Source organism: Engystomops pustulosus, chromosome 10 (assembly GCF_040894005.1).
Source record: "Engystomops pustulosus chromosome 10, aEngPut4.maternal, whole genome shotgun sequence".
NCBI classification, from domain to species: domain Eukaryota; kingdom Metazoa; phylum Chordata; class Amphibia; order Anura; family Leptodactylidae; genus Engystomops; species Engystomops pustulosus.
The window spans coordinates 11,281,049-11,304,314 of NC_092420.1; the positions used below are offsets into that span (position 1 = coordinate 11,281,049).

Sequence of the window (23,266 nt, forward strand, 5' to 3'; positions counted from 1 at the left end):
GGCTGATGTATCTGGACAGGATGGGGTGATGTACCTGAGATCCTCTGTGTTGTACTGCTGCACCCCCTCCGCACAGGCACAATTAGTGGATTCTTGAGGGGCTCCGTCTTTAGGAATGACACGCACCCTGGATATAGGAGGAATCATTCTTGTCATGACCCACTTTTCACCAGAATTAATGAAGGTCTGAATGCTAATAGACTCCAAGCAACAGGCAATACAGTCTCAGATTTAGCTTCATTTTTGTTTCCAATGAAAAAATATATGAATTTAAAGGGCGTCTGTACAAAGGGAACCTATCAGCAAGTGCAGTCTATGTTATGTTTTGTCCCTGGAGAAATGTGTAATCAGACCCCTGTGTATGTTGTTAGTAGCAGCAGAACTGTGATATGTGGATGTATATTGCAGGATTGTAGCTTCTCCAAGTGTACTGGTGGGTTACACTCACACTGCTGTGCTCTGTGCTCCCTAATTCTACCAGAAACTTTCTTTACGGTGTAGGATACCTACATTTCATATGTCTAGTTCTGATGCGACCTTAAAGGAAATCAACCACCAGGATGAAGGATTGTAAACCAAACACACTAATATACTGGTGAGTGCCCCCTCTGGCGGATTATGCTCTTCTTTTAGCTTCCTAGGACCTTGTTTTTACAATAAAAAGGTTTAGAAGATTATGCAAATGAACCTCAGGGGCTCCAGACTCTATAGATGTCAATGGAGCTTGGAGCCCCGAAGGATTATCAGCATAATTTTTAAAACCTCTTTTTCTTAAAAACAAAGGCATACAAAGCTACAAGAAGAGCAGATCCTGCCAGAGAGGGCACACACCAGTATGTCAGTGTGCTTGGTTTACAATCCTTCATCCTGGTGGTAGATTTCCTTTAAGAAGACTTTATAGCTTTAAATAATTTCAGCGCCATCCCCGGAGTGTATTGAATATACTTTTTATGTCTTTTTCGGAAAAAAAAAAAGCAAAAAAAAAAAAATTGTATGATAACCGTTGCTCTCCACTGATTGGATGACTGATTTTTGATGGTATGATTCGGCGGTGTAATCAGCGCCCCCTTCCCTCTCGCTCTCTGTCTATACTTAGTCTCTACAGTAAATGAAAAGCTATTTTTAGTCAGTGAGTGATCGGGTTTAGACGTTACCCCACCCCCCCTTCCCCACCCTCTTCCTCTCTCACTTGTTTTGCTGCTTTTTTCCTGCTGGAGCTTTTTATTATATATTCTTCTTCCTGGTGGTCAAATCTCCGCTGGATAATGACATTCATAGGATCCAGAGCGACGCTGTCATTCTGATGTCGTGTGACCCAGGACTCCATAGGAAACCGCAATTATCTGCAACGCAACCGCCCGACCAGCGGATAAATAGCGGCTATTCAACTTTTACTAACAATCCAACTCCAGAGCGACGTCTCATATACACAACCAGAGCCGTGTATTATATATACTCCTGTACATAGGGGGCTGTATTATAGTAGTTATATTCTTGTATATAGGGGGCAGTATTATAGTAGTTATATTCCTGTACATAGGGGGCAGTATTATAGTAGTTATATCCTTGTACATAGGAGGCAGTATTATAGTAGTTATATCCTTGTACATAGGGGGCAGTATTATAGTAGTTATATCCTTGTACATAGGGGGCAGTATTATAGTAGTTATATTCTTGTACATAGGGGGCAGTATTATAGTAGTTATATTCCTGTACATAGGAGGCAGTATTATAGTAGTTATATTCTTGTACATAGGGGGCAGTATTATAGTAGTTATTTTCTTGTACATAGGGGGCAGTATTATAGTAGTTATATTCTTGTACATAGGGGCAGTATTATAGTAGTTATATTCTTGTACATAGGGGGCAGTATTATAGTAGTTATATTCTTGTACATAGGGGGCAGTGTTATAGTAGTTATATTCTTGTACATAGGGGGCAGTATTATAGTAGTTATATTCTTGTACATAGGGGGCAGTATTATAGTAGTTATATTCTTGTACATAGGGGGCAGTGTTATAGTAGTTATATTCTTGTACATAGGGGGCAGTATTATAGTAGTTATATTCTTGTACATAGGGGGCAGTATTATAGTAGTTATATTCTTGTACATAGGGGCAGTATTATAGTAGTTATAGTCTTGTACATAGGGGGCAGTATTATAGTAGTTATATTCTTGTACATAGGGGCAGTATTATAGTAGTTCTATTCTTGTACATAGGGGGCAGTATTATAGTAGTTATATTCTTGTACATAGGGGGCAGTATTATAGTAGTTATATTCCTGTACATAGGGGGCAGTATTATAGTAGTTATATTCCTGTACATAGGGGGCAGTATTATAGTAGTTATATTCCTGTACATAGGGGGCAGTATTATAGTAGTTATATTCTTGTACATAGGGGGCAGTATTATAGTAGTTATATTCTTGTACATAGGGGCAGTATTATAGTAGTTATATTCCTGTACATAGGGGGCAGTATTATAGTAGTTATATTCTTGTACATAGGGGGCAGTATTATAGTAGTTATATTCTTGTACATAGTGGGCAGTATTATAGTAGTTATATTCTTGCACATAGGGGGCAGTATTATAGTAGTTATATTCCTGTACATAGGGGCAGTATTATAGTAGTTATATTCTTGCACATAGGGGCAGTATTATAGTAGTTATATTCTTATACATAGGGGGCAGTATTATAGTAGTTATATTCTTGTACATAGGGGGCAGTATTATAGTAGTTATATTCCTGTACATAGGGGCAGTATTATAGTAGTTATATTCTTGTACATAGGGAGCAGTATTATAGTAGTTATATTCTTGTACATAGGGGGCAGTATTATAGTAGTTATATTCTTGTACATAGGGGGCAGTATTATAGTAGTTATATTCTTGTACATAGGGGGCAGTATTATAGTAGTTATATTCTTATACATAGGGGGCAGTATTATAGTAGTTATATTCTTATACATAGGGGGCAGTATTATAGTAGTTATATTCTTGTACAAAGGGGGCAGTATTATAGTAGTTATATTCTTGTACATAGGGGCAGTATTATAGTAGTTATATTCTTATACATAGGGGGCAGTATTATAGTAGTTATATTCTTGTACAAAGGGGGCAGTATTATAGTAGTTAAATTCCTGTACATAGGGGCAGTATTATAGTAGTTATATTCTTGTACATAGGGAGCAGTATTATAGTAGTTATATTCTTGTACATAGGGGGCAGTATTATAGTAGTTATATTCCTGTACATAGGGGACAGTATTATAGTAGTTATATTCTTGTACATAGGGGGCAGTATTATAGTAGTTATATTCCTGTACATAGGATCAGTATTATAGTAGTTATACTCCTGTACATAGGGGGCAGTATTATAGTAGTATATTCTTGTACATAGGGGGCAGTATTATAGTAGTTATATTCCTGTACATAGGGGGCAGTATTATAGTAGTTATATTCCTGTACATAGGGGGCAGTATTATAGTAGTTATATTCCTGTAAATAGGGGGCAGTATTATAGTAGTTATATTCTTATACATAGGGGGCAGTATTATAGTAGTTATATTCTTGTACATAGGGGGCAGTATTATAGTAGTTATATTCTTGTACATAGGGGGCAGTATTATAGTAGTTATATTCCTGTATATAGGAGGCAGTATTATAGTAGTTATATACTTGTACATAGGGGGCAGTATTATAGTAGTTATATTCTTGTACATAGGGGGCAGTATTATAGTAGTTATATTCTTGTACATAGGGGGCAGTATTATAGTAGTTATATTCCTGTACATAGGGGCAGTATTATAGTAGTTATATTCTTGTACATAGCGGGCAGTATTATAGTAGTTATATTCCTGTACATAGGGAGCAGTATTATAGTAGTTATATTCCTGTACATAGGGGGCAGTATTATAGTAGTTATATTCCTGTACATAGGGGGCAGTATTATACTAGTTATATTCCTGTACATAGGGAGCAGTATTATAGTAGTTATATTCTTGTACATAGGGGCAGTATTATAGTAGTTATATTCCTGTACATAGGGGGCAGTATTATAGTACTTATATTCTTGTACATAGGGGCAGTATTATAGTAGTTATATTCTTGTACATAGGGGCAGTATTATAGTAGTTATATTCTTGTACATAGCGGGCAGTATTATAGTAGTTATATTCCTGTACATAGGGAGCAGTATTATAGTAGTTATATTCCTGTACATAGCGGGCAGTATTATAGTAGTTATATTCCTGTACATAGGGAGCAGTATTATAGTAGTTATATTCCTGTACATAGGGGGCAGTATTATAGTAGTTATATTCCTGTACATAGGGGGCAGTATTATAGTAGTTATATTCCTGTACATAGGGAGCAGTATTATAGTAGTTATATTCTTGTACATAGGGGCAGTATTATAGTAGTTATATTCCTGTACATAGGGGGCAGTATTATAGTAGTTATATTCTTGTACATAGGGGCAGTATTATAGTAGTTATATTCTTGTACATAGGGGGCAGTATTATAGTAGTTATATTCTTGTACATAGGGGGCAGTATTATAGTAGTTATATTCCTGTACATAGGGGGCAGTATTATAGTAGTTATATTCCTGTACATAGGGGGCAGTATTATAGTAGTTATATTCCTGTACATAGGGGGCAGTATTATAGTAGTTATATTCTTGTACATAGGGGGCAGTATTATAGTAGTTATATTCTTGTACATAGGGGCAGTATTATAGTAGTTATATTCCTGTACATAGGGGGCAGTATTATAGTAGTTATATTCTTGTACATAGGGGGCAGTATTATAGTAGTTATATTCTTGTACATAGTGGGCAGTATTATAGTAGTTATATTCTTGCACATAGGGGGCAGTATTATAGTAGTTATATTCCTGTACATAGGGGCAGTATTATAGTAGTTATATTCTTGCACATAGGGGCAGTATTATAGTAGTTATATTCTTATACATAGGGGGCAGTATTATAGTAGTTATATTCTTGTACATAGGGGGCAGTATTATAGTAGTTATATTCCTGTACATAGGGGCAGTATTATAGTAGTTATATTCTTGTACATAGGGAGCAGTATTATAGTAGTTATATTCTTGTACATAGGGGGCAGTATTATAGTAGTTATATTCTTGTACATAGGGGGCAGTATTATAGTAGTTATATTCTTGTACATAGGGGGCAGTATTATAGTAGTTATATTCTTATACATAGGGGGCAGTATTATAGTAGTTATATTCTTATACATAGGGGGCAGTATTATAGTAGTTATATTCTTGTACAAAGGGGGCAGTATTATAGTAGTTATATTCTTGTACATAGGGGCAGTATTATAGTAGTTATATTCTTATACATAGGGGGCAGTATTATAGTAGTTATATTCTTGTACAAAGGGGGCAGTATTATAGTAGTTAAATTCCTGTACATAGGGGCAGTATTATAGTAGTTATATTCTTGTACATAGGGAGCAGTATTATAGTAGTTATATTCTTGTACATAGGGGGCAGTATTATAGTAGTTATATTCCTGTACATAGGGGACAGTATTATAGTAGTTATATTCTTGTACATAGGGGGCAGTATTATAGTAGTTATATTCCTGTACATAGGATCAGTATTATAGTAGTTATACTCCTGTACATAGGGGGCAGTATTATAGTAGTATATTCTTGTACATAGGGGGCAGTATTATAGTAGTTATATTCCTGTACATAGGGGGCAGTATTATAGTAGTTATATTCCTGTACATAGGGGGCAGTATTATAGTAGTTATATTCCTGTAAATAGGGGGCAGTATTATAGTAGTTATATTCTTATACATAGGGGGCAGTATTATAGTAGTTATATTCTTGTACATAGGGGGCAGTATTATAGTAGTTATATTCTTGTACATAGGGGGCAGTATTATAGTAGTTATATTCCTGTATATAGGAGGCAGTATTATAGTAGTTATATACTTGTACATAGGGGGCAGTATTATAGTAGTTATATTCTTGTACATAGGGGGCAGTATTATAGTAGTTATATTCTTGTACATAGGGGGCAGTATTATAGTAGTTATATTCCTGTACATAGGGGCAGTATTATAGTAGTTATATTCTTGTACATAGCGGGCAGTATTATAGTAGTTATATTCCTGTACATAGGGAGCAGTATTATAGTAGTTATATTCCTGTACATAGGGGGCAGTATTATAGTAGTTATATTCCTGTACATAGGGGGCAGTATTATACTAGTTATATTCCTGTACATAGGGAGCAGTATTATAGTAGTTATATTCTTGTACATAGGGGCAGTATTATAGTAGTTATATTCCTGTACATAGGGGGCAGTATTATAGTACTTATATTCTTGTACATAGGGGCAGTATTATAGTAGTTATATTCTTGTACATAGGGGCAGTATTATAGTAGTTATATTCTTGTACATAGCGGGCAGTATTATAGTAGTTATATTCCTGTACATAGGGGGCAGTATTATAGTAGTTATATTCCTGTACATAGGGGGCAGTATTATAGTAGTTATATTCCTGTACATAGGGAGCAGTATTATAGTAGTTATATTCTTGTACATAGGGGGCAGTATTATAGTAGTTATATTCCTGTACATAGGGAGCAGTATTATAGTAGTTATATTCTTGTACATAGGGGCAGTATTATAGTAGTTATATTCCTGTACATAGGGAGCAGTATTATAGTAGTTATATTCTTGTACATAGGGGGCAGTATTATAGTAGTTATATTCCTGTACATAGGGGGCAGTATTATAGTAGTTATATTCTTGTACATAGGGGCAGTATTATAGCAGTTATATTCCTGTACATAGCGGGCAGTATTATAGTAGTTATATTCCTGTACATAGGGAGCAGTATTATAGTAGTTATATTCCTGTACATAGGGGGCAGTATTATAGTAGTTATATTCCTGTACATAGGGGGCAGTATTATAGTAGTTATATTCCTGTACATAGGGAGCAGTATTATAGTAGTTATATTCTTGTACATAGGGGCAGTATTATAGTAGTTATATTCCTGTACATAGGGGGCAGTATTATAGTAGTTATATTCTTGTACATAGGGGGCAGTATTATAGTAGTTATATTCTTGTACATAGGGGGCAGTATTATAGTAGTTATATTCTTGTACATAGGGGGCAGTATTATAGTAGTTATATTCTAGTACATAGGGGGCAGTATTATAGTAGTTATATTCTTGTACATAGGGGGCAGTATTATAGTAGTTATATTCCTGTACATAGGGGGCAGTATTATAGTAGTTATATTCTTGTACATAGGGGGCAGTATTATAGTAGTTATATTCTTGTACATAGGGGGCAGTATTATAGTAGTTATATTCTTGTACATAGAGGGCAGTATTATAGTAGTTATATTCCTGTACATAGGGGGCAGTATTATAGTAGTTATATTCTTGTACATAGGGGCAGTATTATAGTAGTTATATTCTTGTACATAAATGTACTAATAGCAACCCTCTAAGGCCCCATTTAGATTGTAGTAATAGCGCCGTGATGTGGTCGCATGATTTGTGACCAGATCATAACCCCTATAGACTTCAATGGCTCCCGGTCAATTGAATCGGGCCGCTCTTCTGCCTATGGAGGGGTGACGAGCGCTCATCCCTTTCTTCCGGCCCGGGTGAGCACCTGGCCGTGTGAATGAACCCAGTGGTGGCACTCAGAACCCTTTATGTTGTCACCTAGGCTATGACCACAGCACAGCGTTCGGCAGACAAGGCAGTTCAGGATGTGTCGTGCTAATTTCTAATGTAAAGTGGATTATCATTGATCACCTGCTCCCGGCCTCCGCGAGTCTTTCTGTTTAGGAGAACCTGGATGGAAGCCGCAATGATAATCTCAATTCCTCCGCCTACTTTCTAATGCATTGACCTCCTCAAGTTGCTTATACAATTGAAAGCTGCGCCAGGATAGAGCCGTAATAAAAGTTACTGCTTAAATTACCATGGTGGCCTCATGTTACCATGTTTAGGGGATTTTGGTTGTAGTTTGGGAACTTGGTCCATAAAAGCTTCCCCATTCCTGCTTTTTCCCAGCATTTATGCCCCAGTCTCCTGTAATGTGACGGGTGTGGAGTCTCCTCATCCATTTATAGAGTAACCCCAGTAGCCGCCTACTAGAAGAGGCCTTGGCTCCTGTCTATATGGATGAGTCCTGGGAGATCCAGACTTTTCTTTGGAGCAGGGGGTAACAATCTGAGAACATCCAGGAATAGCGGAACAAGACAGAATACGGAATATACACTTCCATTACTGGTGAAGTGATGCTTGGTTTATACATGGATTTTGGTTAACCAGACATCTACTTAGCACAACGAGAGGGAAGACATCAAACCTTGAGCAAAGCGAAGCAGATGTCCATTGAGACTGGTCAATTTGCTGCTTTAGTTTTCTACAGAATCTCTAAAAAGTGAGTGATACTACTATTGGGAAAAGGGATTGTTGTTCTAATGAACATCCTCAACCAGAACTGAACTTCATTGTTGATGGGGATCATTGCTTTTGGATCCCCATCACTTGATCCCCCATGATGTCTAACCTGGTTGTGACCTGAGGTGAACCATAGTAGAGGCTAAGCTTTGTATAATGGACTGTAGGACATACCCACTTTTGTGATTGATTGAATCGAGGGAGAAGAGAAGAAACACAATACGGCGCTGATGGTCTTCGTAGACTTTGATTTGCCTTAGTGAAAGGATTACACATGACTCTACGAGATGTAAGAATCCTCATAAAGAAAGCAACTCTACAGTGCAACGTAGGAGGCAACGTAAGCCTCGGTGGGGGGCGATGTTCTTCGTAGACCTTGATCTGCCCTTGTGTAGGGATCATACATCTACGAGATGTATGGAACATCACAAGGAAAGATCGGCTTGGAAGACTACAGTGGTTCACAGAACATAAGAGGTGACGTAACCGCGAGTCTGGGCATATGTTGAGTTGAGCTTTAATCTTGGTGTTTGGTTGTCCTGTTTGTGGCCTCATCTCTATTTCCAGGCTGCCCCGCGGTCATCTAGCATCTCTCCGTCTTCACATCTCTTCTATGCCGGGAACAAAAAGCAAGTGGCAATTTTTTTTTATCCGAGGCGCTGAGCTGAGCTGCACTGATCCGATTCATTCTGGAACAATAATCACTTCTGTATCATCCAGAGATGATCATAGCTCCTCCAAGCCTGAGGGCAAGCATCTCCATCTATCTGCACCATCAAGATAAGCAGCGACGTCTTATGTTTTTTAGGCCGTACAAACAAATTTTGACTATTTTCTTGTCTCACTTGTGATCAAGTATTCATTGGCTGGTGAAGAAAAAGAAGAATCTATGGGGGTCATTTACTAAGGGCCCAATTTGCGTTTTCCCGACGTGTTGCCCAAATATTTCCGATTTGCGCAGATTTCCCCTGAATTGCCCTCGGTTTTTGGCGCACGCGATCGGATTGTGGCGCATGGGCGCTGGCAGGCACGCGACGGAAATCGTGGGGCGTGGCCGTACGAAAACCCGACGCCGCATTTTTAAAAAAAAGTGTCGCTGGACACGCGCTTACCTTCACCAGGAATAGGATTGTGAACGCTGGCGGGCCTCGGGGAACTTCAGCGCAGCAGCGATACCTGGTGGACGTCGGAGGAACTGCCTTAGTGAATCGCCGGAAGACCCGAATCCACCGCAGAGAACGCGCCGCTGGATCGCGAATGGACCGGGTAAGTAACTCTGCCCCTATATGTTAAAAATTGTATTCTGCCAATTTGGTTCCTGGTATAGTCAGGTGACAAGAAACATGGCTGTCATCATGGCTTCCATGGGGGGGGGGGGAGCCTACAAAGTCTTCTTAATGGTTAATTAGCCAAGTTGTCACCATGTAACAAGGAAAGAAACTGATATATCCACGTCCCCGAGTCCTCCTGCTCAGGTCCAAATGTGGTCCTGGTCCTTGTGGCTCCCGCAATCATGACCAAGAGGGGCTTATCCAAAAAGTACAGCACATTAAGATACCCTGTGTATGTGTGTTCATGGATATTCATCTACGTTTCAGCCTCCAACAAAGATTGATATGCGTCCCCATTGTAGCCTATCGTTGGGGAACCATTTTTGATCTATATTGTCCTATTTTTGGGAGAGGCTTCCTACTAAATGCCTTATCCATAGTGACAACCTTAATAAGAAGCCTACATACATCAGAAAATTTCCGAAAATAATCTGGTTCCATAATTGACACTATCCACAATTAGGGGTCTGACTCTTGTGATTGGGAGAAGAGGGGACATCAAGTTTCCTTTTGGTTCCCCTGAAGAGGAGCCAGGTCCACATACCCAACCTGCTCTTCTTTCAGCCAATGGAGGCAGATGCAATGTGTCCACACTTCTCCCCAGTTCTCTGTGTGCTCGGACCCCTAGTGGACCGATAGATGATATCTTTCTATCATGGAACAAACCCTTTAAGTATGAAGGAACAAGAGATAATTAAGAGAACTGTCCATGATCGTCTTGCCACCTCCTCGATGTAGACGTCCACCTATCGGGTATGTGTATGGCCGCCGTTGTGATAGGGTTAGCTGGAAGTTGGGGCTGGAATGTAGATGGGATTAGACCAAAGATCTGTAGATGTTATAAAGCAATTTCTTCAATTGCCATGACAACTGGCAGCCAGATATCGTGGTCCGGGCAGCCGAGCAGATGAATGCATTGGCCTCACTTTCGGCAGGATCACAGCTGTCTGTACGCTGAATATCCCAGGGGCTGTGAGAGATAAGCACACGCTGTTCCATATCTCTCATACTACCCAAGTGAGCTCTGCCGTGTGTCAGCCCGAAAACAGTCCATGTAGGAGCAATGCGGACTATGGAGGTCAGCGCTCTCATAGGGTTAATTGAAGACTAGGAGAATGCAAAAAGTCATCAACAACTGTATAACCCTTTGTGTGCACCCTCAGTGTACTCAGCGCACCCAGTCCATGCCTTGTCCTATCTTCTTTATCGTCTGAATAAGTTTTCATAAAATCATCTGATAAATGTTATCCCTTTGCTCATTTTTCACGCCATTACCTCTATCATTTACTGAGAGAGAACAGGAGGATATACTATCTGTACCTATATGCAGGGAGGTAGTACTATCTGTGCCTACATGATATACAGAGAGTTATACAGATAGTGCTATCAGTGCCTACATGATATACAGAGACTTATAGTGCTTTGTGTGCCGACATGATTTACAGAGAGCGGCCTGGCAGCAGTACTATCTGTGCCTACATGATTTACAGGGAGCGACAGGGAGGCAGTACTATCTGTGCCTACATGATTTACAGGGCGGCAGTACTATCTGTGCCTACATGATTTACAGGGAGAGGCCTGGCAGCAGTACTATCTGTGCCTACATGATTTACAGGGAGAGGCCTGGCAGCAGTGCTATCTGTGCCTACATGATTTACAGGGAGGCAGTACTATCTGTGCCTACATGATTTACAGGGAGAGGCCTGGCAGCAGTACTATCTGTGCCTACATGATTTACAGGGAGAGGCCTGGCAGCAGTGCTATCTGTACCTACATGATTTACAGGGAGAGGCCTGGCAGCAGTACTATCTGTGCCTACATGATTTACAGGGAGAGGCCTGGCAGCAGTACTATCTGTACCTACATGATTTACAGGGAGAGGCCTGGCAGCAGTACTATCTGTACCTACATGATTTACAGGGACAGGCCTGGCAGCAGTGCTATCTGTACCTACTTGATTTACAGGGAGAGGCCTGGCAGCAGTACTATCTGTGCCTACATGATTTACAGGGAGAGGCCTGGCAGCAGTACTATCTGTACCTACATGATTTACAGGGAGAGGCCTGGCAGCAGTACTATCTGTACCTACATGATTTACAGGGAGAGGCCTGGCAGCAGTACTATCTGTGCCTACATGATTTACAGGGAGAAACAGGGAGGCAGTACTATCTGTACCTACATGAGAGGCCTGGCAGCAGTGCTATATGTACCTACAGGGAGGCAACAGGGAGAGGCCTGGCAGCAGTACTACCGGTATCTGTACCTATATGATTTACAGCGAGAGGCCTGGCAGCAGTACTATCTGTGCTTACATGATTTACAGGGAGAGACAGGGTCGCAGTACTATCTGTGCCTACATGATTTACAGGGAGAGGCCTGGCAGCAGTACCATCTGTACCTACATGATTTACAAGGAGAGGCCTGGCAGCAGTACTATCTGTACCTACATAATTTACAGGGAGAGGCCTGGCAGCAGTACTATCTGTGCTTACATGATTTACAGAAAGAGGCCTGACAGCAGTACTATCTGTGCCTACATGATTTACAGGGAGAGACAGGGAGGCAGTACTATCTGTGCCTACATGATTTACAGGGAGAGGCCTAGCAGCAGTACTATCTGTACCTATATGATTTACAGGGAGAGGCCTGGCAGCAGTACTATCTGTACCTACATGATTTACAGGGAGAGACAGGGAGGCAGTACTATCTGTGCCTACATGATTTACAGGGAGAGGCCTAGCAGCAGTACTATCTGTACCTATATGATTTACAGGGAGAGGCCTGGCAGCAGTACTATCTGTACCTACATGATTTACAGGGAGAGGCCTGGCAGCAGTACTATCTGTACTTACATGATTTACAAGGAGAGGCCTGGCAGCAGTACTATCTGTACCTACATAATTTACAGGGAGAGGCCTGGCAGGAGTACCATCTGTGCTTACATGATTTACAGAGAGAGGCCTGACAGCAGTACTATCTGTGCCTACATGATTTACAGGGATAGGCCTGGCAGCAGTACTATCTGTGCCTACATGATTTACAGGGAGAGGCCTGGCAACAGTACTATCTGTACCTATATGATTTACAGGGAGAGGCCTGGCAGCAGTGCTATCTGTACCTACTTGATTTACAGGGAGAGGCCTGGCAGCAGTACTATCTGTGCCTACATGATTTACAGGGAGAGGCCTGGCAACAGTACTATCTGTACCTATATGATTTACAGGGAGAGGCCTGGCAGCAGTGCTATCTGTACCTACTTGATTTACAGGGAGAGGCCTGGCAGCAGTACTATCTGTGCCTACATGATTTACAGGGAGAGGCCTGGCAACAGTACTATCTGTACCTATATGATTTACAGGGAGAGGCCTGGCAGCAGTACTATTTGTGCTTACATGATTTACAGGGAGAGACAGGGAGGCAGTACTATCTGTACCCACTTCACTTACTGGTGGAGACAGGGAGGCAACACAATTTTTACCTACATCATTTACAGGGAGGCTGTACTATATGTACCTATAAGTGATAGGGAGGTAGTACTATCTGTGCCTATATCATTTACAGGGAGAGAGACGGTGAGACCTACATCATTTCCAGGGTGGCAGGTCTGCATCATTTACAGATAGAGACAAGGTGGGAGTACTATCTGTACCTGCATTATTTACAAGAGACAATGTTCCTTGCATTGTTCATTCACCCTGCTGCCTCTTTCAATCCTCAAGGTCCTGCCTCTTGCCAAGAGGATGCGGTAGTTCTTATCTATATGTCTGACTCTTACCCGACTCTCTTATTTTTCTGGTGATAAATCTCGCCCCCCCCCCCTTCCTTCCCACCCATGGATATGTCATCAGAAAAATAAGAGAGTTATGGCTTTTTGCAAAAAAAATAGGAAAACCTTGTTTGAACATTAAGGTTTGAAATAGCCTGGGCACTAAGGGGTTAAATCCGCTCTGCCGTTGTATAACAAAGCGGTCTGTGGCGTAGAAGTTGTTCCCGTCTTCTCCCGCAGTAAATAAGTGTGTATTGTTACCTGCGCACAAGGGGCGGCCATTACCAGCCTTTATCCCATTGTCTGCGGATGACAGCGCGGAAAACGGTGGCAGCGAATATAGAAGCCGTCACCAGACGTGACACCCCCCTCCCAGCAGCGAATATAGAAGCCGTCACCAGACGTGACACCCCCTCCCAGCGCGTTATCTCACCCCACACTGTTTACTGTCTTCAATTCCAATTTTGTTAAAAAAAAAAAAATTAAAATGAAGGCGCCCGCGGTGCTGGAACATTGTAACAAACAGACGCCTTTAGGTTGATGGAATTTTTATGTCTTATAGGAAACTGGAGCAAACCCTGCCGGTCTACACGGATGAGGGAAAAGAGAGCGGATTTTGTGACCGGCTACCTGGGGGGTCGAGTGGTGGTGGCCGGAGGGCTTGGTAAGTCTGTTCTCACGTCATGTCTTATGTAGTCACATACCTCTTACTTACTACCATCGGAATCCCAAATCACAGGACTTCTGTAATCCTTCCCCCTGGAGCCCCATTATGGCTCAGATTGTGGGATGAAGGTCCATGCCTCTGTGATCACCAGTGGTCCAAGGAGTTGGAGACTAAGCCGATCCAAAAAGAAATTGAAAAACTAATTGATTCGAGTATAAGCCATTAGGAACAGCCTCCCCTGGTAATGAAATGCTCAGCAGCCTCCCCCATTAATGAAATGCTCAGCAGCCTCCCCCATTAATGAAATGTACAGCAGCCTCCCCCATGAATGAAATGGTCAGCAGCTTCCCCCGGTAATGAAATGCCCTTGCAGCCTCCCCCCAGTTATGAAATGCCCCATGCTGCCTTCCCCTGGTAATGAAATGTCCAGCACCTTCCCGGTAATGAAATGTCCAGCACCTTCCCGGTAATGAAATGTCCAGCAGATTCCCTGTCTCATGAAATTCTCAGCAGCTTCCCCTGGTTATGAAATGCCCAGAATCCTCCCTCGGTAATAAAATGCTCAGCAGCCTCCCCAGTAATGAAATGCCCAGCAGCTTCCCCTGGTATTGTAGTGCCCTGCAACACAGCAGTCTCCCTCAGTAATGAAATGCCCAGCAGTCTCCCTCAGTAATGAAATGCCCAGCAGTTTCTCCCAGCAATGAAATGCCCAGCAGTCTTCCTCAGTAATGTAATGCCCAGCAGCCTCCCCCAGTAATGAAATGCCCAGCAGCTTCCTCTGGTTATGAAATTATGAAATGCTCAGCAGCCTCCCCTGGTAATGAATTGCCCAGCAGCCTCCCCCTCAGTAATGAAATGCCCAGCAGCCTCCCCCGGTAATGAAATGTCCAGCAGCCTCCCCCGGTAATGAAATGTCCAGCAGCCTCCCCCTCAGTAATGAAATGTCCAGCAGCCTCCCCCTCAGTAATGAAATGCCCAACAGCCTCCCCCTCAGTAATGAAATGCACAGTGGAGACCTCTTGCAGTTTTGGAAGTGCGTCCCATTATCCTGAAAATGGGGCTTTATGGGCACTTTATGTAACAAAAAGGAGCATGTCCATTGTGTCTTATGAAGGGGTCACATATAGGGCATGGCTTAGATAAACGAGGGGCACCGCACTCTGAGTGGCACATTAATGGCATAGGGCAGTGCCAGTAGCATGGCAGGAAATTTTCTGCTCCAGAGTAAATTTCTTTTCAGCTAATTTCTTTAATTTCCATGTTTTTTGCCGCTTCCCTAATCTCCTAGATCTGTGTGAATCTCTCAGCGTGATCTGGTGGAGCCGGCGCTGCCTACAATCCTCTGAACTAAAGACGTAATGAATACTTGTCACAGATAAAAATAACAGAAGTTACACCATTATCTTCTCATTCATCTTAAGACGGTTCCATATTTAACCAAGCGGCTGCTCCCCGTGACGCGGATAAATTACGGTTTTCTGTGTCGCTGCTTAAAATAAAGGCCTCATGTCATTGGTGCTCACCACGACCACCCAGATCTCAGCTTGTCATTGGTTGAATTCTATATGATTGGTCTTTAAGGCGATATTTGCAAAAATTTGGCAGATTGGGGGAGATTAACTTACCCGGTCCAGTTGCGACGAGTATTCTGGTCTGCCGCGATACACTAAGCCCGTGCCCCCGAGTTCCTGCATCCGTTGCTGCTGCGCCGAGGTCCGCCGGAGTTCACCATCTTCCTGGTGCATGTGAGTGCTGATCTTGTGACACAATTCTTTTTTTAAATTCTGCGGTTTGTCCGAATCCGTCAGGTTGTCCAAAGGCCACGCCCCCCATTTCTGTTGCATGCAAGCCGGCGCCGATGCACCACAATCCGATCGCGTGCGCCAAAAACCCGGGGCAATTCGGCGCACATTGGAAATTTCCCGAAACCCGACGGAATTGCGGTTCCGCGGACCCTTAGTAAATGAGCCCCATTGTTTGCAATGTTACTACTTTTTGTGCTGAAAAGAAACATCGGGTGCAATATAAATATATATGTATATGAGTTTCCAGAAGCTGAACAAATTTAATGGAAAAGCGCGTTTGCTCCTAATTTCCGGTACGGAGGCTAATAGCTTGAAGCGACGTATCACATCATCCACCCCGTGCGTCACGATACAATGGCCGCGCACCGCGGGAGGGTATTGTCTCGCTGCTGCCGTATGATGCCTCCACAGAAGTCGCCTAGAAACGTCTTGTTAAGATCCGATGAAATCTCTCAGGGAAAAAAGGAAAAAAAAAAATCCTTTTTAGTTGCGATTGATTAAATCCCATCCTGGTCTCCGAGTCTAATTCCTAATAGCAGCTGCTGGATTTATTAAGGCAATGTCCCAATTTGTCTCAGCAGCTGATGCTCCGCTGCTCAGTCATTCACTTTTAGACGGCCATAAAGAGAATACGCTGAGACAATTGGCCCGTGTGTTTTTTTTAATTTCACGGATTTGGATTGATTTACATTTAGAAACAAAATGTTTGGTTTTTTTTTCAATTAAAGAACCGCTCGGGTTAATAGGAAGTGGACCGGGGAGATTTCTAGCTCCAGGGGGTAAATTCTGCAGCTTTTTAATGTTGTAGATGTTTTTTACTGTGTTTTTTTTTTGCCCTTTCAGGCAATGGCCAATTCAGCTGAAAGCAGGGGCCACTGCTACTTACACCAGGGGCCACCTGATGTGATAGTGGCCTCCATATGTACTGACAGAACATAGCACAACGTATAACAGCAGGGAACAAAACGGCTGTCGGCAGGTGCCAAATTATCTGACAGCAGGCACCAAAACAACTTAAAGCAGCTGACAGCGTGGGCCAAAACATCTCCCAGCAGGGGCCAAAACATGTCACAGCAGGGGCCAAAACATGTCACAGCAGGGGCCAAAACATCTCCCAGCAGGGGCCAAAACATCTCCCAGCAGGGGCCAAAACATCTCCCAGCAGGGGCCAAAACATCTCCCAGCAGAGGCCAAAACATCTCCCAGCAGGGGCCAAAACATCTCCCAGCAGGGGCCAAAACATCTCCCAGCAGGGGCCAAAACATCTCCCAGCAGGGGCCAAAACATCTCCCAGCAGGGGCCAAAACATCTCCCAGCAGGGGCCAAAACATCTCCCAGCAGGGGCCAAAACATCTCCCAGCAGGGGCCAAAACATCTTTGAGCAGGGGCCAAAACATCTTTGAGCAGGGGCCAAAACATCTCCGAGCAGGGGCCAAAACATCTCTGAGCAGGGGCCAAAACATCTCCGAGCAGGGGCCAAAACATCTCCGAGCAGGGGCCAAAACATCTCAGAGCAGGGGCCAAAACATCTCCGAGCACAGGGGCCAAAGCATCTCGAAGCAGGGGCCAAAACATCTCGGAGAAGGGGCCAAAACATCTCGGAGCAGGGGCCAAAACATCTCCCAACGGGGGCCAAAAGAGGGGATAACATGTACCAAATTAAGGAAAGGCATGTGCCAAATAATCGGGCAATTTTATGGCAGGTGCTAAAGTGTTTTGAAGGAGACGCCAAATCATCTGACAGCGAGGGCCAAGTCACTAAATCATCTTATAAAAGGAGCCAAATCACCTGACAACAAACAGAGGCCATATCACCTGACAAGTACCAAATCATCTGACAACAAGGGTCAAATGGCCTAATAATAGGTGCCAAATTATCTGATGACCAAATCGTCTTCTAATAAGCCAAATCATCAATTGCCAAAAAAAATTGACAGCATCTGTGATGCCAAAATAACAAAAGGAGCGAAACCAATGTAAAATCAGGTGCCAGGCTCTTTCATAAAACCAGTTCCCGTGTGTAACCAACAATAGTCTTCAGGATAAAAGAACAACTAGACAAGGACCTCTAAACTGTGGGAAACCCGGTTCTCTGCTTTGTTTCCAAAAGCATAGATTGACCCCTCCCGCCCCCCTTACCTGAGAGAAGACTCCTCAGGGGTGGGGCTTATTTTTTTTTTTTATTGCTAACTTACCTAACAATATTTTATTTATAATAATAGAACCCTTTAGTCTAATTTTGTTACAAGGGAAGATAATTTGTATCAGGTTTTATATAGAATCATATTACATGGAGACATGGAAAATACGGGAAGATATGGAAAATTGTCTCATCTAAGCACAGTCACATGATTCATTTTGGATGCATGGTTGTAAGTTGTTGGCAGTAAAGGGGTTAACTGTCACTTCCCGGGACTGACTGCCATATTGTACGGCTCATTAGACCCAGGATCCAAACCATCAAATTTACCGAGCCACAAGGGTGAAGCTGGTAATTGACACAACTCCTCAAAATAGCAGTCACATATTATTGTGGATTTTTTGTCTTCCTGAATTCCTGCAGAATCACTAATGACTTATTCACACTCAGACGCGGGGGTCACCAGAACATCCGCACACGACCCCCGGCTTATGTCTCACACATAGTTATATAATACCCGGCTGTGTCTACTATACTACAGAAATTACATTTTACTTATCATAGCCGATATTTTACTGTCAATGTCTCCTATCTATCTATCTATCTATCTATCTATCTATCTATCTATCTATCTATCTATCTATCTATCTATCTCATATCTATCTATCTATCTCATATCTATCTATCTCATATCTATCTATCTCATATCTATCTATCTATCTATCTCCTATCTATCTCCTATCTATCTATCTATCTATCTATCTCCTATCTATCTCCTATCTATCTATCTATCTCCTATCTATCTATCTCCTATCTATCTATCTATCTATCTATCTATCTATCTCATATCTATCTATCTCATATCTATCTATCTATCTATCTATCTATCTCCTATCTATCTATCTATCTATCTATCTATCTATCTCCTATCTCATATCTATCTATCTATCTCATATCTATCTATCTATCTATCTCCTATCTATCTATCTATCTATCTATCTATCTATCTCATATCTATCTATCTATCTATCTATCTATCTCATATCTATCTATCTATCTATCTATCTATCTATCTATCTATCTATCTATCTATCTATCTCCTATCTATCTATCTATCTCCTATCTATCTATCTATCTATCTCCTATCTATCTATCTATCTATCTCATATCTATCTATCTATCTATCTCATATCTGTCTATCTATCTAACAAATGTCTATCTATTTCTCCGTCTATCTCCTATCTATCAGTCTGTACTGATGTTGTGCTGGGGTTAGTGAGGGATGCTGTGGAGGTTGGATGTGTCAGGCTGTGTCCTGCGGCTGGAGGAGACATGTAATATTTATCAGCACTATTCTCACTCTCTTACTTGTACACAAGTTCTCGAAAATAGCAAAATGATGTTGGCAGTGAATTTCCCGTCTCCTCCTGTCCTGTCAGACATCTCAGGACTCGGACACAACCTATTTAGATTCTGTTGATGGAATATTCCTGGCGGAAAACATGAGTGACATGGGATTATTGTATAATGAGTCCTGGGCCTATAGATTTCCATGGAAACCGTGCTGGAAGCTGCGGGAAGGTAGAAGCACCTGAAGGGAGCCGGCTCCATTGTGTACACATAAAGCCTGACCTTTCTCCTCACACAATGGCGCTGATCTCCGGGGCTCTCGCTATGACGGACACTTTACTCCTCGGAAACGGCTTTTTATGTTGAACGCGGGTCAGAAATATTCCTTCCGTCACAGGGATAGAGGTCCCGGCCCTTCAGTTACTGCGGATACAGATGATGACATCATGTAAATAATACCGCCTGATAGTTATACCGTAAGACCTGTGATAGGGAGGTGATGATACGGAAGTCTATGGATCCATCTTATGACAAATACCATATGGCGACCCGGTACAATCCATTTGACTCTTCTACGTTCCGGAAACTTCCTTTTATTCTGGATCCTCCATGTAATGCACTTGTAGGGTCTGATTATGAATTTATACATGATCTGCTGCCGGCTCTCAGCTCTGTCATGTATATTGCAGAAGACCTTGTTAAGCCGCTCGCTGCTAATCCCCAGGACTATCCATAGTGCAAGGAAGAAGCAGCACCCATGCTTGTCCGTACTAGATGAGGACTCTGCTATAGGCGCGTTACAGGCGAAAAAATATTCCTTGTTTTGGTTGAATAAGGAAATATTTTACCGGAAGTAATGAGGCACAGTTGTTAAAGTAAACTTTTCACTACCTCACACATGTAGTGATGCACATACCAACAGTAAGGAGTGGCTTCACAGGTTCAGGGACACTTTGAATTTCCATTCTAGCTACCACTGTCGCTGAGATCTCAGCCCCAGTATCTGACCATTATAATCCTCCCTACTGACAGAGAGGAGGAGCTGATGCTTAGAGGGGGCGTGTGTTATGATAATCTACTCTGACACTGAGATTATTATAACACGCCCCCTCCAGTGCTCCAGTAGCTCTTCTCTGTCAGTAGGGAGGATTATAGTGGTCAGATACTGGGACTGATATCTCAGAAACAGTGGGGGCTATACAAAAAATTCTTAGTGCCCTTGAATCTATGAAACAGAATAGCACGTGAAAGGTAGTGAAATAACTCTATTTGTGAATATTTAGAGGGTGCCCATTTTCTCTTGTGGAGATCTAAGTCTTCACTTTTCCAGGAGAAATACAGATGGATCTCTAGTGCCGTCCATTGGGTAGCTGATCTGTGTCAATGTCCAACCATTAAACAGGCTTTAAAACATGATTTAGGATAGACAGACTGTCCCAAGTTTCCTAGGACCGTCCAAAATTTTCACAAAAAATAATTCCAAATGTCCTTCTTAGTAAAGGGGGTGGAGCCTGTAAAACTTCACCACAAAGTAGGAGGTGTCTGGGCAGGTCTCCAGGCAGCATTTTAACGTCCTGATGTTGTGAAATGTGAAGTTGGAATAAATGGAAAAAGAAATCTTATGAACACACGGCCTCTTGTCCCAAGGAGACCAAAGACCCTCATTATGACTTTTGTTTTTAGAAGGCTTCTATTGCATGTTCTAGACCAGGGTACTCCAGAGCCCTAAACATATTCAGACCCCAAACCTCCCATTCAAACTCCTAGAGACCATCTATACTTAGCACTCTTTGTCTTCTGCCACCACATAGACCACCACGGGCCAGCATCAGGTTCTCTTATGGTGGACTCCAGTGGTTGTTCTGTTCCTGTAGCATATAGATCGGGAGGAGACCTTGCCCTCATTGTTCGTCTACAGCTCATATGTAGAATATCAATTCGCTCTATAAATTTGTAGAATGTTTATACCTTTTATGATTGTGTTGTGTTCCAACAGGTAACCAACCCTCCCCCTTGAACTCAGTCGAAGGCTTTAACACGGTGAAAAAGAGGTGGGAATTTTTGCCCTCCATGCCTACAGGAAGATGTTCCTGCTCAAGCATTCAGTCCAACAACATGCTCTTCGTCATCGGCGGGGTAGCGCAGGGACCTAGCAGCGCTGTGGAAGCTCTATGTGTTCTGGAGGACATATGAGAAGAACCTTAAAAAAAATACTCAAAATACTCAGCCAACAAATGTTGGTAGTGGAAAGTGCCTGATCATCTCTTGTCATGAAGATCGGAGACCTATGGTGGTGGGATTATCTGAAGAAGATCGTTCCATTGACAGAAGATGGATGAAGACTAGTTTGATTTCTTGATGATCCCGAGACATTTTTTTCGACATGGTCACTTGTGTAGAAGACCAGGTCTAGCTTCATCCGAGGAGCACAGTTGAGTAAGACCAACGGCGTATTACTCTAGGAGTCTCGTAGAGAAGTTGTATCCAAACTGACTTACACGTGTGGACAACGATGACAAAAAAATAAGATAAAGTAGACCAAAAACGAGGCCGTAGAGAGTCCTATTTACTAGTACAATCGACAATCCTACTCTTAAGAATTCATCGTCGTAACGTCCGAATGTGATTAAAAGCCAAGCCGGATTCTTACTGTACGTTATGGACAACATGTGACACTTTATAAGGGATTTATTTTTTATGAAAAGTTTTTTTTTTTTTGTTTTTTCTGTTTTCAACTCACAGTTTGTCTTAAAGAAATATTTAGTGTATGCATAAGCGATATGATTAAAAATGTTCCAGAAAATGAGCAGATGGTGTCCTGTTATTTTATTGTTGGGGGTTGGTGGATTGGAAAGTGGAATCATTTTGCTTTTTTGGTCTCTGTGACAATTGGATTTTAAAAATGTTGGATTGGTATAAGAACCAGGATTAACTATAAAGCTTCATTACAGACACATTTGATAACCGTTATAGCTGATTATTATAGCCTAGGGCTAAAGTACAATAAATGACCAACATCCAGGGGTCCGTTTGTAACTAGGAGTTGTATGTAAGTCGAGTGTTCTTAAGTAGGGGACCGCCTGTACTTTGGCTTTGGCTGGTCCTACATCATGGGTTATAAGAGTTGTCCCACTCATTGCTCCCCTTCTGTGGGTGTCAAAAAAATTATGGTTAGAGGATATTCTAACGCACCTCTGGGGGTGGCTTATCTCCTGAGGCCAAAACCATTGGTGAAATCCAACTGTCCGACACTTTTATTCCTGTAGCTCCCCATACGCCTTCCACAGGTAGGTGGTCACATCTGTCCAGCCTCTGACCCAGCAGAGCATCTCCTTTAGGGTCTGTGTAACCATTGACCTGCAGGTGAGCTCTTAGTCGCTTATTGATGATGTTCCACTAAAATTTAGCATTATTGGATCACCAAGTGACCAAAGTCAAACATCTGACCCTCGAAACCGGAAGACCTGTTACTGGAATTTTGGGTCTGGCTTTGTTTAACAGATCTCCGTATTTTCTTCAACGATCAATTTCCTCTCCCTAAATTCGTAGTTCTGAACTTTGACCCCATGTTTTTTTGACCAGATCTTTTACCCTTGTGGAGATACTTCCAACATTCTCAGTAGATGGACCTATTAGTAAGTTCCATCCCTACCTCTTTGGTCGTCATGTCCTTGGACCAAACCTTTTTTATGTAGAGTTATCCAGAAGTGGAGATGGCTCCATCGTCTGCTGGT

At 42.1% G+C, this 23,266-nt stretch overlaps 1 protein-coding gene across 1 annotated transcript in view; it reads left to right on the plus strand.

The window, feature by feature from the left end:
* KLHDC8B (kelch domain containing 8B) overlaps positions 1–22,338 on the plus strand; it is an 86,698-nt gene extending 64,360 nt beyond the window's left edge. The window contains exons 5-6 of the mRNA XM_072127218.1: positions 14,133–14,234; positions 21,529–22,338. Coding sequence (XP_071983319.1) covers positions 14,133–14,234; positions 21,529–21,725 — 299 coding nt within the window. The 3' untranslated portion in view covers positions 21,726–22,338. The remainder of the gene's footprint in view (positions 1–14,132; positions 14,235–21,528) is intronic.
* Positions 22,339–23,266: the final 928 nt, after the last annotated feature.